Genomic DNA, 16,035 nt, shown 5'->3' with positions numbered 1-16,035 from the left:
AAGAGAACTGACACAATTAAAGGAGCAACCAACCGCTCGTGGGGAAGGGAGAAGCTGGCCCAGTGGGCCCCAATTTGTGTCAGGGATCCCGGGCAGGCCGCTTGGACTGGGTTTGAGCCGAGGGGAGTCCTGCAGGGAGCTGCGGCAGTGCCTGCGTGTCCAGAGCTGCACGGTGGGCTCCAGCTGGGGGCTCCAGCCCTGCTCCCCCCAGCCAAGCCTCTGCCCACCCGGCACGCCTGCCAGTGCCTGAGCCCTTGCAGCACTTGCGATCTTTACAGGCAGCGACAGGGCTCTCGCTAGCTCCCAAGGAAATGGGAAGCAAACGCAAAGCGCCTGGCGCCGTCCTCGCTCCAAACAAGCCAGCAACCCAGCTGTACCTCCTCCCATCTCAGCTTGTTTTCACAGTGTGTCCTTTGGCCGCTCGCTAATCCCTGGACAATGTTCGTTATCGAGACTGCCCCGGCAGCCAGCGGCCCACGCTGCGGCCATCCTACCCATCCTGGTCCCGGCCCCCACCCCAGCCCCGGTCCCATCCTTGAGCCTGCGCCAGGACCACGGCAGTGGACATGACTGCAGCCCGAGCATGGAGCAAAGGGTCCGAGAGCGCCGGGTGCGGGGGAGGAAGAGCTGTGCCAAGCAGCAGTTTGCATTAGGATAGACCCAATCTGTGGCTTTGGCTTTTATGCTAATTGTTTTTGTATGACTTCTGGTTGCTAAATCACACAATTCTGCCTTCAGTTAGGTACTTTACATCCCTGAAACAGCCCAAAGACCCATCAGAGACACTTTTTTTCTGCTGTGCTTTTAGGCCGATTCAGAAAGAAGAGCCCTGAGCTGCGCAAAGTGCTCTGTTTTCAGTACAGACCCGTGCGGATGGTTTGTATCAACGCTGGCCTGCGTTTATTTAAAAAGGGGGAAGCTGCCACAAATACTGCATGCCTGCATGCATGCACATACATGCAGACTGGATGCCTGCACATGTACATGCACACATACATGTACATGCAGCTCTGTACTTCTCCCGGTGCTGTGAAGGATCCCGCAGCACCGAGCAGTACTGGCCCGGAGCTGCCCGGGGGGGCGGCGGGGGCCGGGGCAGGACCCTCCGGGGGCAGCCACCCCCCGTGGGGCTTTTTTTCTTCCGGGGGTCTCGCACCTCCCCCAGCCCACCCGGAGGGCAGGAGCCGGCACCGCCTCCAGTGCTGCCCGCCCGCCCGCCGCCGCCTGGGGGCATCGGCCGGGGGGGCACAGGGGGGTCCCCGGGAGGAGCCACCACCGCGTGGGGGGCCGGGAGGGGGTCCCCGGGAGGAGCCATCGCCCCGGGGACACCCGGTGGCGCGGCCCTCCGGCCCGGCCGCGTTCCCAGCCCCGGGAGCGGAGCCGGGCGCTCCCCGAGCCGCCCCCGCCAGCCCCCTCCCCCGGCCCGCCCCGCGCGCTCGCTCCTTCTTCGCCTTTTCTTTCTTTTCCCTTCTTTCTTTTTTTTGGGGGGGGATTTTTTGTTTTTGTTTTTTCCCCCAGAAGAGGCGCTGCGGGCGGAGGGAGCCGGGCCGGGGCCGAGGGGGCCGGGGCTGCCCGCCCCCAGCCCGGGGAGGCGGCGGCCGGGAAGAGCCGCCCGCGGAGCCGGAGCCGGAGCGCCGGGCGGTGGGACAGCGCTCGGCCCCGGGGCGAGAGGGAAGGGCGAGCTGTGCCGCGGGCCCCCGGCCCCCCTGCCACTTCCCAGTAAACATGGTAATTCCTTCTGCTTTCCTATCCTTTCTGCTGGCCTGCCCCGCTTGCCACCGGCCCCCGCGACCACCTATGGGCCCCGCACCCCCAGCTCTGCTGAGCACAGGGTGGGCGCTGGGGCGACGGCGAAGGTCGGGGGCGAAGGCGAAGGTCGGGGACGAAGGAGAAGGTCAGGTGCGAAGGCGGCGGCTATGGTCGTTGGCCACTCGGGCAGGCGCGTGTGGGGCTGCAGCCCGCGATGTCTGAAACTTCCCCGTGAAGTTTGGCAAGATGATGGGGCGCAGCAGAACGGGTGCTGCTGTGTGAACCGTGCCTGGCATGCAGGTACGGGACGCTCGGTGGCTCATCCCTGGGCTGGCCGGCTCGTTTGTCGCCAGAGCTGGCATGTGCAATTGCCCCGGGCTCCCGGGCGATGCTGTGCTGAGCCCTGGCCTCCCGCGCCGCCAGGCTGGGGCAGCTTGTCAGTTCGCATCCTGCCCTGCCAAAGTTGCTGACAGTGAGAGCTGCAGGAGAGGGAGAGGAATTGCTATTCAGGGCTGGTCCCGGCACTCAAACCTTGCTCCTTCCTGAGCAGGAGGGAGAAAGGAGATGGAGCTGAGTCATCCTGTGGCTTTGGATACGAGTTAAACAACTTTACAGCACCAAAACACCAAAGCCCAACTCATCTTGTTGGTGTAAACCACTTTAAAAAATATGAGTATTTGGGGAGAAATATCAATCTCTATTTAACAGCACTTTGGCTTATTAAAATGGAAATAGCTTTGCAAATGTAAATCTCCTTATGCTCTCTAATGCCTTTTGTTTCGGGTTCTGCGCTCCCTCGCAGCTGGTGGAGAGACATGGGCTAATTGGTTGCTTTTGGATTTCTAACGGCTCCCTGGCTGCCCTGGCCTCAGCTTCTCCCACGAATGCGGAGCCGTGGCACCTTGGTTACCCTGAAAACCTCCCCTAGTAATGAAGTGCTTTGTGACACTCAGTGAAAACAGTTTTAGTCATTCCAGGCCAAAATACTCCCCAGCACAACCCAGGCTGTGTCTGGTGCCTCCATCAGTCAGTAGTTCACTCCCGATGTTGGCTCACACGGTCCCCAATGCTGGATGAAATCCTGGGCGTTTTTATTCCATTGACAGGAATGCGGCTTTGTTTAATTCAGTTGATCCATCCTCTGGCGCATTCCTTTGCTGTGGGGTTTTGGTGGTGGTTCGGAAGATTTTCCTTTTTCCCCTGCAGTGGGGCTGTCCTCCATCCCAGACAGCCCAAATTTATCCCAGACAATTTACCCCAGCTCCGGGCATTCCAGTTCCTCCCCAGTCACTGAGGCATGGGACCGGGAAGGCTGGGGAGCCTGGCTGCATGTGCTACAGCTGCCCCAGGGTTTGGGGGGACGGTGTCATGAGAGACGGTAGGTGTGGGATGGGGCTGCTGGAAGTGTGTGCCTTCACCCCGTTGGAGCGTGGTCTGCACCCCCTGCCCTGCAGAGCCCTCCCCAGCGGCGCAGCCAAGCTGGGAATGGCTGGGTTTGGGGCTGCCCCTTGCCCCGCGATGCAGCCTGCCCGGAGTCTGCCGGCAGCCCCAGTCTCAGGGGACCCGGCTTCTCTTTCTGTTTTCCTTTGCTTTTTTGTCAGTGCTGCACGAGCTCAGCCAGTTGAGGGCAGTTTGGTTTCCAGCGAGCTGGGTTTGGGATGTGCCAGGGCTGTGCAAGGGGGACTCTGGGCAGCGGGCTCTGGCGAAGGCAGGCGCAGGCAGGTCCGGCAGTGCTGGCTTACCTCTCGAGGCAGCATTAGGAGCTGGACAAATCCCCCTTTGCTGTTGCAGATGGCAGCTCCTCACCTCCGTGCTGGAACAGGGAAGGAGCTGAGCTCGGTGGTGCCAGGCAGGGAAGTGGCGGGCACAAGGTTCCCGCAAGGCAAAGCAGGGAGCTGGGCTTTACTCTGCAGTGGGGCTTTTCCAGAGCAAGGTCTCCAGTCCCTCCTAGGGACTGTGTGAAGACCAAGCATAAGAAGACAGGTGGTTCAACGGCAGAAAGCCTGGCAGGGGAACGCATTTGCAGACAGGGCACTAAGAAGGGACTGGCTCTCCTTGTGTTCTGCCCAGGCCCCACGGCTCTTCTTGCCAGGACAAAAGGCAGGAGATTCCTGTGTGGAGACACAGAGAAAAAGTCAAGAATTAACCAAAGCATGACTGCAAAATGCTTTAGCTAAAGCGCCTTAAAGCTAATTAAGCTGAATTAACCAAGGCCACTTTGTCTGTCTATAGGCTCCCAGACCATGGATTAGCTGTCTGAAACTAATGCTCACCTTCAGCTAATCACACCTTCACATAATCCCACCTTCAGATAAGCCCACTTGACTTCCCAGGTGCCCACACAGGAGCATGGGGACGATGGCGAGCCACAGCTGCCCAAGGCGCAGGACCCGGCTGCTGCCCCGGCTGCTGGGAGGATGCTTATCCCTGTGGCAGCTCCCACTGGCTGCCTGCAGCTCTGGGGTTCCCTTAAATCTGGAGCTCAGCCCCAGCTGACTGGCTTGGCTTTGCTGTGGGCTGCAGCCGGAGGCAGAGCTTGGGGTTCCCTGGTACGCGGCGGCTGGCAGAGGTAGCACACGCCATGCTCTGCGGGAGGAGGAGGAGAGCCACCCCGCTGCAGAGCGGCAGACCCCCAGCTGGCCAGGCTGGGCCTGACCCTGCACCACACTGAAACCTGCATCTCTCCTGCAGCAGCACCATTTCCAGTAGAAAGGGTGCCGTTTGGCCACCTGCCCCCAGACACCAGCCGCAGCCTCATTTATTGCTCGGCAGAGCCTCTGCCACAGAATTACACACACACACACACCCCGCCAAGGAGCTGGAGGTCTCTGTCTTTCCCGCTTGCCGATGGGCTCCTTTTGGCAGCCATGGCTGTAGTCAACCCCACGCTGTCTGTAACGCAGCTGGGACTCAGCGGGAGCCGCCTGAAGGCTTCCCTCCATGTACCTGGTGCACCAGTTGGGTCTGCACAGCTGATGTCTCCGGCAAAGCTGGGAGAACAAACTCAGAACCACCAGTTTACACACGACACAAAACTGGCGTCCTTGCACTGGTCTGGAAGTGATGCAGGGGAGGGGGCTGTAACCCGGCAAAGTGCTTCCCAGAAAATGCTTGGAGTACTAATTTTGAGTTTGGCATATTCAGTGATGGGTCTGAACCAAAACACCCTATCTATCTTAAGATGTTTGTCCTTCCTCCCATCTGCTGCATTCCTAAAGCGAGCTGCTGAGCCCAGCACATCCCCACGCTCCTCGCCTGGCTCAGCTTAACCCCTTGGCTGCTGCAGCCCCTCCGCCTCCGCATGGCCAGCGTTCCCAAGAAGGGCAGCAGGCTGCGCGCAGGGCTTGTCTCGGGCTCCTTAAACTGCAGCCCAATGCTGGGAACCAGACCCAGCTGTGCTCATGCTTCCCAGCTGCACGGAGCTTGGTGTGCTCTACACCCAGTTCCTCTTCAGTTTCCAGCCCAGGAAGGTTTGGAGCCTCCCGAGCTCATCAGCATTGCCAGTGTGGGCATACCAGGGACTCGGTAGAGGCACGGTGCAGCGTGGGATGTTGGGCACAGGCTCCGTGGGGGGTTATGGCATCCCATTGTGGGGCCACTCTCCCCACCAGTGACGCTTTCCTCCCGCAGGACGATGGCTCGCTGGACACGGCTGTGCAGAGTGCCCTCCAGGCCCTCTACCCGCCCTTCGAAGCCACGGCCCCCACGGTCCTGGGCCAGGTGTTTCGGCTGCTGGAGACCAGCTACCGGGGAGACGGGCTCTGCTGTCTGCTCCAGTTCCTCATCCCAGCCAAGCGCCTCTTCGAGCACGTGCGGCAGGCAGCCTGCGTAAGCCCGCATGGCCCCGGTGCCGTGGACCCTTGCACCCCACTCCTGGCCATGGGGCGGTTGCCCTGATGTGGGATGACAGCACAGCCATGCCCTGTGCTGGGCTGCAGGCTCTCTCTCTGCATGTCCCTGTCTCTGTCCCCATGCCCTCCCTGCAGAGGGGACCATGGTGCAGCCAGCTCCCTGGGATGGCTCTGGCACAGAGCCTGACACGTATGGTCCCCGTGAAAAGGACAAGGGGACTCCAGAGTCACCCTGTGTTGCCTCTGGGGAGTCTCCAGTGAGGCTTTCCCCTCTGTTAGCACATGGGGAGCACACAGCACCCCAGGAGCGGCCATGGGCTTGGGGTGGGCTTGCAGGGCCCTTGTGTGGCTTGGTTCAGGGATATCCCATCAGGTCACCGGGTCTTCAGTCCCTATGGTGGGAGGTGCAGAGCAGGGCAGTGAGAGCACATGGGCTGGCTGGGAGGGTACGGAGCTGGCAGGGGCTCTTGCTTACATGCTGTGTTCTTCCTCCCTCCCAGGCTCCCTACTTTAACTGCATCTTTCTCCATGAAGGCTGGCCCTTGTGTCTTCATGAGAAAGTGGTCGTCCACCTTGCACCACTCAACCCCCTTCTGCTGCGCCCTGGGGACTTCTACCTGCAAGCGGAGCCCTGCGAGGAGCACTCAGCACGCATCACCGTCAAGCACCTCTCCCAGGACCTGCACACAGTGGAGGAGACACCGGTGCCTGAGGCTGCCTATGCGCTGCTCTTCACCAACGAGTGGCTGGAGGAGATCAACAGCAACCAGGCCAGAGCCCCCCTGCACACCTGCCTGGTGGCCACTGAGAACGGCATCACCCCGCTGCCATGGAGTAAGATTGCCACGCCGGAATTCATCGACAAGCCAAAGGCTGGGGCTGATGGCACGCCTGCAAGCACCCAGCATGGCCCCACTCCTGAAACTGCAGCCGAGCCGGCAGCACCCAGCGTGCTTGTGCCCCATGGCACAACAGACATCCCGGAGCCCTATGGCAATGTTGTCGGCACCGTTCCGGGCTGCAAGGTCACCTCTTGGAAGTCAGGCCAGGGAAGATACCCGGGACTGATCAAGGTGGACCAGGCTGGGCTGCGGAAGAAGCCAGCCACGCTGGCTGTGCCCAGCCTCTGCGAGATTGTCAGCCAGAACTTGGAAGGGGAGTACGTGGACCTGCTGGAGCTCTCCCAGGAGCAGCTGGACCGCCTGGCCAGGTCCCTGCCACCCGCCTGCCCAGAGGGGCAGATGGGGACCAGGGCCAAGGTGACGCTCCCCTGGGCAAATGGGGGGCTGGGGGCAGATACTTGGCACTGCGGGGAGGTGCTGAGCTCGGAGGAGGGTCCCTGCACCCCGTGCATGGGGACGAAGCTGAACCGGGAGCCGGGGCCACATGGCCCACGGTGCCGTCAGCGCGATTCCTACCTTGCCGCGCTGCAGAACCCAGTGAGCTTTGGCCCCAGGCTGATGGCAGCCATCCTGGAGGAGCCGGATGGCCACAGCCCCCAGCCTCCCCGCCCCACGCCCCGTAAGACCCCTGCACAGCACGGGAGGGGGGCTGGCAGCCCCACACTCCTCACCCGCCGTCCCCGCCGAGAGAGTCCTGGGATGCAGGCGGAGGCACTGGTGCAGCAGGGCAGCTCCCGACTTCCCCCAGGATCCAGCCACAAGTTCTCCTTCTTGAAGGGCCCATGGCTCGGGATGGCCCCCGGGGACGAAAGAGCCACCAACCAGCACGAAGGGGCCTGGAAGAAGATGTCTGCCATCTACTCGCCCAGGATGGGCAGAGCCAAACCAGCTGGGAAAGGTACCATCCGAGCAGGGCTGCAGCACCTGCCTGGGCTCTGCAGGGGCTTTTGCATTTCTCTGCCTCGTTGCGCCTTGCCAGCTCCTCTCTCCTCTGTCCCCATGGGCAGGTACAGATGTGGCAGCCGCTGCCCCCACAGAGGAACGGTCCCTGGAAGGTACCAGCTGCAAGAACAGTCCCTCTGTGTCTGGCGCTGGCACCCCTGGCCGGGAGCCGCCGGCCTGGCAGGACCTGCACGCCGGGCTGCTGTGCTCGGGCATCGTGTGCCTGCCAGGTACCGCTGGTGCTATGAGATCCTCAGGGGGATGTCAGGAGAGGCCTCGGAGGGAAAATGCCATGCTGCTGGAGAGGGTTTTCTGGAGGAAGGTTTCAGGGTTTTGCTGGAGGCCAGAAAGCCCTCAAGCAGAAAATTTCCTCTGAGCTGGGCAAAAATATTAAAAACATAAAAACAAGCAGTCTGCTGTGAGCAGCTGCCCTGTTCCCAGCTGCATCCGAGCCCTCCCACACCATTCCTCACCAATGAAGCCGTTCAGCTTTTAGCTGCCAAACACTAAACATTTGGCTTCTTCCTTTTCCCAAGAGCCGAAAAACAGTGACAAAAACCATCTTTTTTTCAGCAAAAACGTCCCCAGCAGCTCTGCCCTGGCATTTGCAGGGCTGGCGTTTGTGCTGAGAGCCCTCATGGTCTGGCACTGCCCCACCAGAGGGGCCAGGGGAGGCTGCACTGGGGTGGCCGCTGCATCACTACAGCTGCACGGTGTTAACCCAGGCTGAGCCCCCCAGCCAGGGCAGAGCCCACTCCCGCACCCCTCGGCAGTCGTTTGTGCTTGGCGAGCAGCAGAGCGAGGCCCATGGGAGCCCCAGGCCCACAGGTGGTTGCTCAGGGCTGGCGTTTGCGGCTGGTGGGTGGCTGCTGTAGGGGTCACTCACCCCTTTCCCCACAGGGAGCTCGGACAGGCTGGGCAGGGCCCTCCTCCAGGTGACCACCAGCGGCAACGCCTGGGGGGCCACATGGTGCTCAGCTGCCGAGCTGGCAAGGCTCATCCTCTACCTCTGCTCCCTCCCCAGGTAAGGGCCAGGAGGACCTGCCAGGGACCCCCTGGCTGCTGCCCGGCTTGGAGGTCCCGGGCAGCCCCTGGGCAGTGCTGGGATGGATGCCCAGCATCCTGCACATGCTGGTTTGGGCACATCCCACATGTCCCCCCCACCCCGTGTCAGCAGTCTTGCCTGCAGCTACACCTGAGGACCCTGTGCCGTGCCTCTGCCAAAGGCACATGTTTCTGAAGGTCTGGCACTGTCTTTGGCTGGGGCATCCCCCAGGGACGGGGCTGCTGCCTGCAGCTGCCGGTTCCTGCCTGGGAGCACAGGACTGCGGGAGGGGGCTTTGAGTGGGTCCTGCCCATGGGGAGGGATCCCCCACTTCATGTGCCACTTTTAACCAGTGCAGTCTGCCTCCTACTTTATTCCCCTTGCTAGGCAAGAAGCAAAGGATGGCGGGCTCACTGTCGTCGTGGATGCCAGGAAGCAGCCTCCTGCTCCCGTCCTCTTCTCAGCTCTCCGCTCTGTCCAGGTACACTGCAGTCCTTGTGCCTGTGCCATGGATGTGCCAGGAGGGGTCCCTGCCTGGGGGCAAGTGCTGCTGCCCTTTGGGGGTCCTTCAGAGCCTGCCGTGTGCCCACTGTGCCATGTGATCCCCCAGCTGGCAGCAGCTTCTCCGGCAGCCCCTGGTGCTGTTGTGCCTGGGGCCCCAGTTTTTATCTCGCTCATGGATTTTACCCATAAACTTCACGGTGTAGATTTACCAAGGCATCTCTCAGCTGCCTGTGGCTGCACCACAATGCACTGATCTACAAAGCCCACATCTCTCTTGCTGCTTCCTCCCCAGCAGCCAGTTCTGGCCCCCTGTAGGTCTGGCAGCACTTAAACAACTGCCACTCTGTTCCCAAAGTTGCTGATAAATCTAATTTCTGAGCACGTCTGCAGTGGTGCAGACCGTCCCCCATGGCACAAAGACCCTGTTTCCCCAGCCCCGAAATGAGCTCACACCTGGCACTTGCATCTCTCCAGCTCCTCGAGTGCCAGCTGTGAGGTGCTGGCTGTTTGGGACCAAAGGTCCCTTCCCAGCCCCGCAGGATCTGTCCTTGGCCTCAGCCCCACTGTCGCCTGGCACCGCAGTGTGACCCAAACCCCTTCAGCATCCCGCTAGCTGAGCTCACCTGGAAATCAGCTCTGCAGCGACAGTCAATTGTCCTGGCAGGGTTTCTGTGCCAGTGCTGAGGCAGTGCTGTGGGAGTGCTCTGTGCTGTCCTGGGGGCCATGGGGTCTTCCCTGCCACGGCACCCTTTGCCTCCGCATGCCCAGGGCTTCAGGACTTGGTTGCAGTCTGATAAGTCCTGTGCTGGCCCTGATGCTCTCCATGTGGAGAAGCATTACTGGTATGAGGAAAGGGATTTGCTTACAAGGCTCTTTCCGTGAGTTCGTTCTGCCAGGGAGCTGGTGCTTGGGACAGGGTTATGGCCTGAGCAACCCATTTCCATTGCCCATGCCAGCGAGCTTGGGAGCCTTTTTCTTCGTAATGAGCTCACCAGCCTCAGCTGACTTGGGAAACTGCCGCATTACCGTGGGGAACTTGGGGGCTGCACCATGGGGTTTGCCATGGTCACTCTTCCCTGTCTCCCACAGAGCGTCTCACCAGGCTGCATCCACACCATGCTGCTGCTAGCCGAGAAGGAGCTGGTCACCCACCGTGAGAAGCTGCCTGGGGTTCAGGTGAGCCTGTCCCTTCCTTGTGTCCCCGTGTTGTCTCCCGCGGGAAGAGCCCAGCTAGGGTGAAAGGAGCCTCCCGCCTTGGGGGACCCTCTGTCCTGTCACCTGGAGACCCCAGTTCCCCTGCTTGGGGACCCTGGGCAGAGCAGCACATTGCTGGGGCAGGTCACCCCTGCACCGGGTGCAGCGTGAAGCCACACTGGGACAGGCAGTTGCTGCCCTTGGGCTTGCGGGGCTGCACAGGTGGACGAAAGCTGCCCCAGGGCATCCAGCACTTTCCCAATTACTTGCAGTGGCCGGATACAGGCACTGGGATAATAAATCTAAACTTGAAAGAGTTTATTGCTCTTCTAGTGCTGCTCAGTTTAATTAATACAATGTGAAATATTAATGAACTTGATTAGCTGGCTTGGCTGTCATGGCAGATTATTGCAGTGCCAGCAATCTCCCGTGCATTTAAGCACTGCGGAGCCACTGGGTGATGCTCCACGTTGGAGCTGCCACATGGTGTGCTCAGCCCTGCCGGCAGGCAGCACCATTAATGGGGCAGGGTGCTTAGGGCAGGAGGGGGTTATGGCCCCTGCTCCAGGTTGCCCCTGGGGATGTTTCTAGGGAGGGACCTGGCATGGTCTGGCAGCACTCATAAGCCCCATGCCCCACAGGTGGAGACCCTGACATCGTTGAAGGCTCTGGGCCGCTATGTTGACAGCTCCCAGCTGACACAGGAGCTGGACGGTGCCTTCCCCTACTGCCACGGCGAGTGGGTTCAATTCTTCCAGGTGTCTGTTATCACGCCATTAGCCATCACCTCACCTCCCCACAGTGCCCCTCCATCCCCACCACAGCTTCTATGTCTTGCAGACATCCCTGGAAAAGTGACAGGAAAGCCCAGGAGAGGGGAAGGAAAAGGAAAGCTCTGGGCACAGGAGGGCAACCCCCTGCTGCCTGCTGCTGACTGCTCCTACCTGCTTCTGACTGCTCCTGCCTGTAACTGCCCAGCCACCTCCACCTCCCCTTCCTCCTCATCTTTTACCTTGTGCCTCATGGTATTCCCTGCTCAGGCCTGGCACTGCTCCTCCTCCTTTTCCTCCTCCTCCTCACAGGCAGGCTGCCCTCGTGCCCCGCTGCTTGCCCAGCCACCCTGGCCCCACTGACCCTCTGTGTGTCCCACCTGCAGAAACTGCATCCCTTCACAGCCAGCCTCAGGCAGGCATCAGAGCTGCTGCAGAACTGCATCCAGGAGCTGCGAAGCGCCGATGCACTGGCAGGGATGCAGGTAACGGGGGCTGCGGCACCGTAAGTTGTAGACATTTCCAAAGAGCCTGTCCGCTCTTTGTTTAGCACACATTAACATTTCAGCCTGGTTGCCCAAAACTTGGTGCAGCCACTCCCAGACTGACCACTCCTGGCTGCAGGACTGTCCCCTGTCCCTTCACTTGTCCCTTGGGGCGCAGCCCCAGGTGCTTGGCCTGTGCTGGCCTGGGAACCACCCCGTGAGGCCCCAGGTGAGACACATGTCCGACCCTCCCTCCGCAGGATGCAGCTGTGTGCATCGGGAAGCACCAGGAGCTGATGCAGAGGGTGCTGAGCGACCCGCAGCTGGTGCATGTGCAGCGCGAGGGGGGGGGCCGTGCTGGCCAGGCTGCGCAGGGAGGCGGCCCGGCTCGGCACCTCTGCTGATGTCAGGTAGGAGGGGGCAGCTTTGCTGGTAGAGGGGTCCCAGCACTGGGGACTCCTGGCCTGTGCTGGCCAACATGGCCTCCTCCCTGGGGACAGCCCCATCCCCCAGAGCATCAGCATGCCCGGAGCTGGTGCCTTGCTTCCTCCTGACCTGCCAACCCTCCGACCCTGGAGCTGGTGTCACAGACAGCCCTTTGCAGGGTTTCTTGTCACCCCAGCTGGGGAGAGTGCATGGGTCCCTGGGACAGTCCTCTGCCCGACACCAGGCTCCAGGGCTGCTCAGTGCAGCCCGCAGCGAGGCCCCCAGCAAGGCCTGCAGTGAGGCCCCCAGCGTGGCTCGCAGCGAGGCCCCCAGCGAGGCCTGCAGTGAGGCCCCCAGCGTGGCCCGCAGCGAGGCCCCCAGCGAGGCCTGCAGTGAGGCCCCCAGCGAGGCCTGCAGTGAGGCCCCCAGCGAGGCCTGCAGCGAGGCCCCCAGCGTGGCCCGCAGTGAGGCCTGCAGCGCGGCCTGTAGTGAGGCCTGCAGTGAGGCCTCCAGGCTGGTCTCAGGCAAAGCCACTAGATGGGGCCAAGCCCTGGCAATTCCGTGCTCGTCCAGCAATGCCACACTTGTCCGGCAGTGCCGCATGCATCCAGTGATGCCGTGCTTGTCCGGCAATGCTGCGCTTGTCCAGCAGTGCTGTGCTTGTCTGGTGATGCTGTGCTCGTCCAGCAGTCCGTGCATGCAGGTAGCATTAATCCCACTGCTCCCGTCTCTCAGCTGGGCTGCACCGACAGCCAATGCTTTCCCATCCCTTATTTGCCGGCATCCATCTTGCTCCATGGGACGGAGAGATGTAAGGGCACATGCGGGGCTCCCCTGCAGCATGCCTGGCATGCAGGGCCTGGAGCCCACTGCCCAGCACACCCCAGGGAGTGCCCTTGTGGCCCAAGGTGGGCTCTGAGGATGCACAGGGTGGGTGGGGAGGAGGTCTCTTGGTGGGCTCCTGACCTGGCCACCTACTGGGCTCTCGCCAGCCACCCATGCGGGGTCATTGCCCATCCTCTCCCTTGGCTCCTGGCTGCCTGCATGGCCACATGCCAGCACCTGCTTCCATGGAGCTGCCCCATCCAGAGGCTTCTTGCCACTGGAGAGCTGCCTTGGCCAGCATCTTCAGGAGGAGCTTGACCAGCAGCATCTGGCACTGATGGCCCCTCTCTCTCCTCCCCAACCACCACAACCAGCATGGAGTCAGCTGAGGGGCTGTACAGCCAGCTGGAGGAATTGCTTCACGACCTGGTGTCCCAGTCCAACAGCTGCCTGGAGCACCTGGAGTTCCTCCGAAAGGTCCAGGAGCTCAAGACTGAGTTCGGCAAAGTAAGTTGGGTGTCCCTGGGGTGCTGCTCCGGGTGCGGCAAGTTGAAGTTGTCCTCTGCGGTGTTCCCATGGCTGATCACCTTGGGTACATTTCCTTGGGTTTTGATAATGAAGGAAGCCCAGAGAATAACAGGATTGCCTGAGCTTTGAATTTCATTAAGGGGTGACTGTGCATAACCGCAGCTGGGACGGGATGCCCTGGTCAGGGAAGGAAGGGGAGGTGCTGCGGAAGAGCTGCTGCCAGCAGCCAGTCGCACCTGACCCTTGACCCTGCTCTCTTTTGCAGCTGGGGTGCTGGCTGGACGGGGAGGCGGCGGCACAGCTGTGGGAGATGGGCACCGAGGAGTGGAGCTCCGACAGCTTCCAGGGCTCTGACAAGCAGTTTAATGAGTTCCTCGTCCAGGCAACAGTATGTTTGGAGGAGGCTTTTCTGTAACATGCATCCTTAGGGTATGGCTGCCAGCAGTGCTATTAGGTGACTCCGTCCCCTGCCTGGCACTTAGCAGAAACTGAAAATGCCAAATTAGAAACATCTGAACATTGTTAACAAAGTTTGATACAATCAGCCCAAATCCCCCAGGTTTGGAATCAGGCTTCTGGGCAAAACTGTGTCCCCAGGCTGTCTGCATCAAGCTGCAGTTGCCAAGCCCAGGTTTGCAGGTGTCTTTGGGCAGCCTTGTGCCAGCAAGGGAGCAGTTGCACAGCTCCTTGGTGCACTTTGTGCTGGGGCTCCTGCTCCCAGCCTGCCTTGTGCTCTGTCCTTCGCAGCCCTCCTCCCACAGGGCTAGGCTGCAGAGCCTGGATGTCCATCAGACTGTTGTCTGTGGTGACAAGGATGGGTTCCTGCCATACCTCTGCATACAGAGGCCCTTTAGTTACATGCACTGCAGGGAGGATGAAGCAAGATGACTCCACTTGGGACAGGACAATACGTTTGCTGCATTTTTAGCCAAGCCAGGACAGAGCAGAGATATGGAGAATCCCCATTCTCTTTGTTTCTTCTCATTTGCCCAGAAGTAGTCCCTGTATAGCTCTGATAGAGCCTCACCCTGCACACACGTCCCAGTGCAGCAGGTCAGCACCATTCCCTGAGCGTGGAGCTTGTTCCTTCCTGCTGTCCCTGCAGGCTCAGTACCAGCATGGCCTGGCCCTGTGTCAGGAGGCGGCTGAGGTCCAAGATGCAGCTTTCCCCGAGGCAGACCCCTTCCAGGTGGCTGCAGCCCTTTTCCGGACAAAGCTGGTGAGCTTCTACAGGCAGGTGGAGCGGCGGCAGACTGAGCGGGAACTGCTGCAGGAGCTTGACCGGTTCTCCAGCAAGGTGGGTGCATGGGCTCTTCTCCTGCAGGACCTGGTGCCAGCTGGGCAGCCATGGAAACAGCTGCTCTTGCCTTCTCTAGATCACAGGGCTGAAGCTGGACTGCAGGCAGTGCTCAGCCCGGGGGAAGTGTGGGGAGGGCCAGGCGCTGCAGTGCCTGCAGACCTCCTTCCAGAAGCTGTCAGTGGAGTTCGCCCTGGAGAAGCTGCAGGACATGAAGGCTCAGGTGCGCATGATGCAGAGCAGCCGAGGGCTGGCAGCCTGGACGGAGGCTCGGCACAGGTACCAGGAGACCCGGCAGATCCTGGAGGAGATGCTGGCAGAGCTGCAGGAGGCCTGGGGAGCGCAAGCCGACAGGCAGGGAGACTCCTTCATCCCTCCCAGCTCAGGGTCTGCAGCTCCTTTCAAGGAAGCCCCAGTCTGCAAAGCAGCCACCAGCCCCAAGCCAGTGGTGTCAGGGGGCCAGGGGCCAGTGGAGCAGCCAGAGCCCAGTGCCGGGGCGCCAGGGCAGCCCTGGGCCAGCAGCGTTCCTGAGCCTGCACAGCCCCGCTGCCAGCAGGGGCCAGAGGGTGACCGTGCCTTTCACCACCACGAGTCTGCTAACTCCTCCCTCCCAAAACCTGAGAGCAGAGCCTGCTTGGGAGCTGCAGGACACCTTGCCCAGGAGCGCAGCCATCCACTTCAGAGGAATCCCTCAACCCTGCCTCCACGAGTGCGTTTTCCAGGTGCTGACCCATTGTATCCCACCACTGTGCCCCAGGGGACTGTCTCAGCCTCTAGCACACACCATCCACCTGCAGATAAGCAGGCAGAAGCCACCCAGTACTTCCAGGTTTCCAGCCAGAGCAGTTTCTCCTCAGAAGACTCAGACTCACAGAACTCCACTGAAGAAGTCCCAGCAGCACGCCTGGCTTTGCCCCGGGACCTCCAGAGTCCCAGACCACCTTACCCCTCTGAAAAGCCCCCCCCGATTGTTTACCTGGAGAACCACCACACCGAGAGTCCCGCTAAAGCAAATGCCAAGTAAAACCAGTCCTTTCCAGCTGGGGCTGTTTCTGTCCAGTTGTGGAAGTCTAGGTCACTGACTGGATGGAATGTCCCATGCTCGGAGGTGGGACACTGGGACCTGTTGCCTAACCCTCGGTCCCAGAATCCTTCAGTTCCCTGTACTTAGCACTTGCCCTGCTGTGGAATGGCAGTAACCCCATCACCAGCCTCATGAGGTTCATTAATAATCTACTAGGTGTGTAGCAATCCTTGTATAAAGTGCATTTATCCCTACAAGCGCCAGGTTTATCTCAGAACATCAGTGAGGGTTGCCTGCCGTCAGCAGCCATGCTTGGAGTGTCCCAGGGCAGCACAAACCTGTGATGAGGTGTTTCTGCCTGCTGGCCCCACCACGTTCCCTGCTCTGCTGAGTGGTTCTACTGACCAAGCGACAGCGACAGGAATTTTGTTCATGTGCGCTCATTAACATGGGACTAACATTATTAATGTTAATAAACGTGAAGAGAAGCTCC

At 60.8% G+C, this 16,035-nt stretch overlaps 1 protein-coding gene across 1 annotated transcript; it reads left to right on the top strand.

The window, feature by feature from the left end:
- Nucleotides 1–554: 554 nt before the first annotated feature.
- Nucleotides 555–16,035, top strand: KIAA1755 (KIAA1755 ortholog). Its single transcript, XM_055813986.1, is given in 15 exon segments — nucleotides 555–1,728; nucleotides 5,380–5,577; nucleotides 6,101–7,400; nucleotides 7,510–7,674; nucleotides 8,345–8,468; nucleotides 8,877–8,970; nucleotides 10,083–10,169; nucleotides 10,829–10,945; nucleotides 11,344–11,442; nucleotides 11,703–11,786; nucleotides 11,788–11,882; nucleotides 13,068–13,200; nucleotides 13,487–13,609; nucleotides 14,327–14,518; nucleotides 14,598–16,035. Coding segments are annotated over 15 exon segments (4,611 nt in total). The 5' UTR covers nucleotides 555–873; the 3' UTR covers nucleotides 15,543–16,035.

The sequence above is a fragment of the Falco peregrinus genome, chromosome 9 (genome assembly GCF_023634155.1).
Source record: "Falco peregrinus isolate bFalPer1 chromosome 9, bFalPer1.pri, whole genome shotgun sequence".
NCBI classification, from domain to species: Eukaryota; Metazoa; Chordata; class Aves; order Falconiformes; family Falconidae; genus Falco; species Falco peregrinus.
The sequence above is the reverse complement of the archived record's forward strand: the minus strand, read 5'-3'. Positions and strand labels throughout refer to the sequence as shown.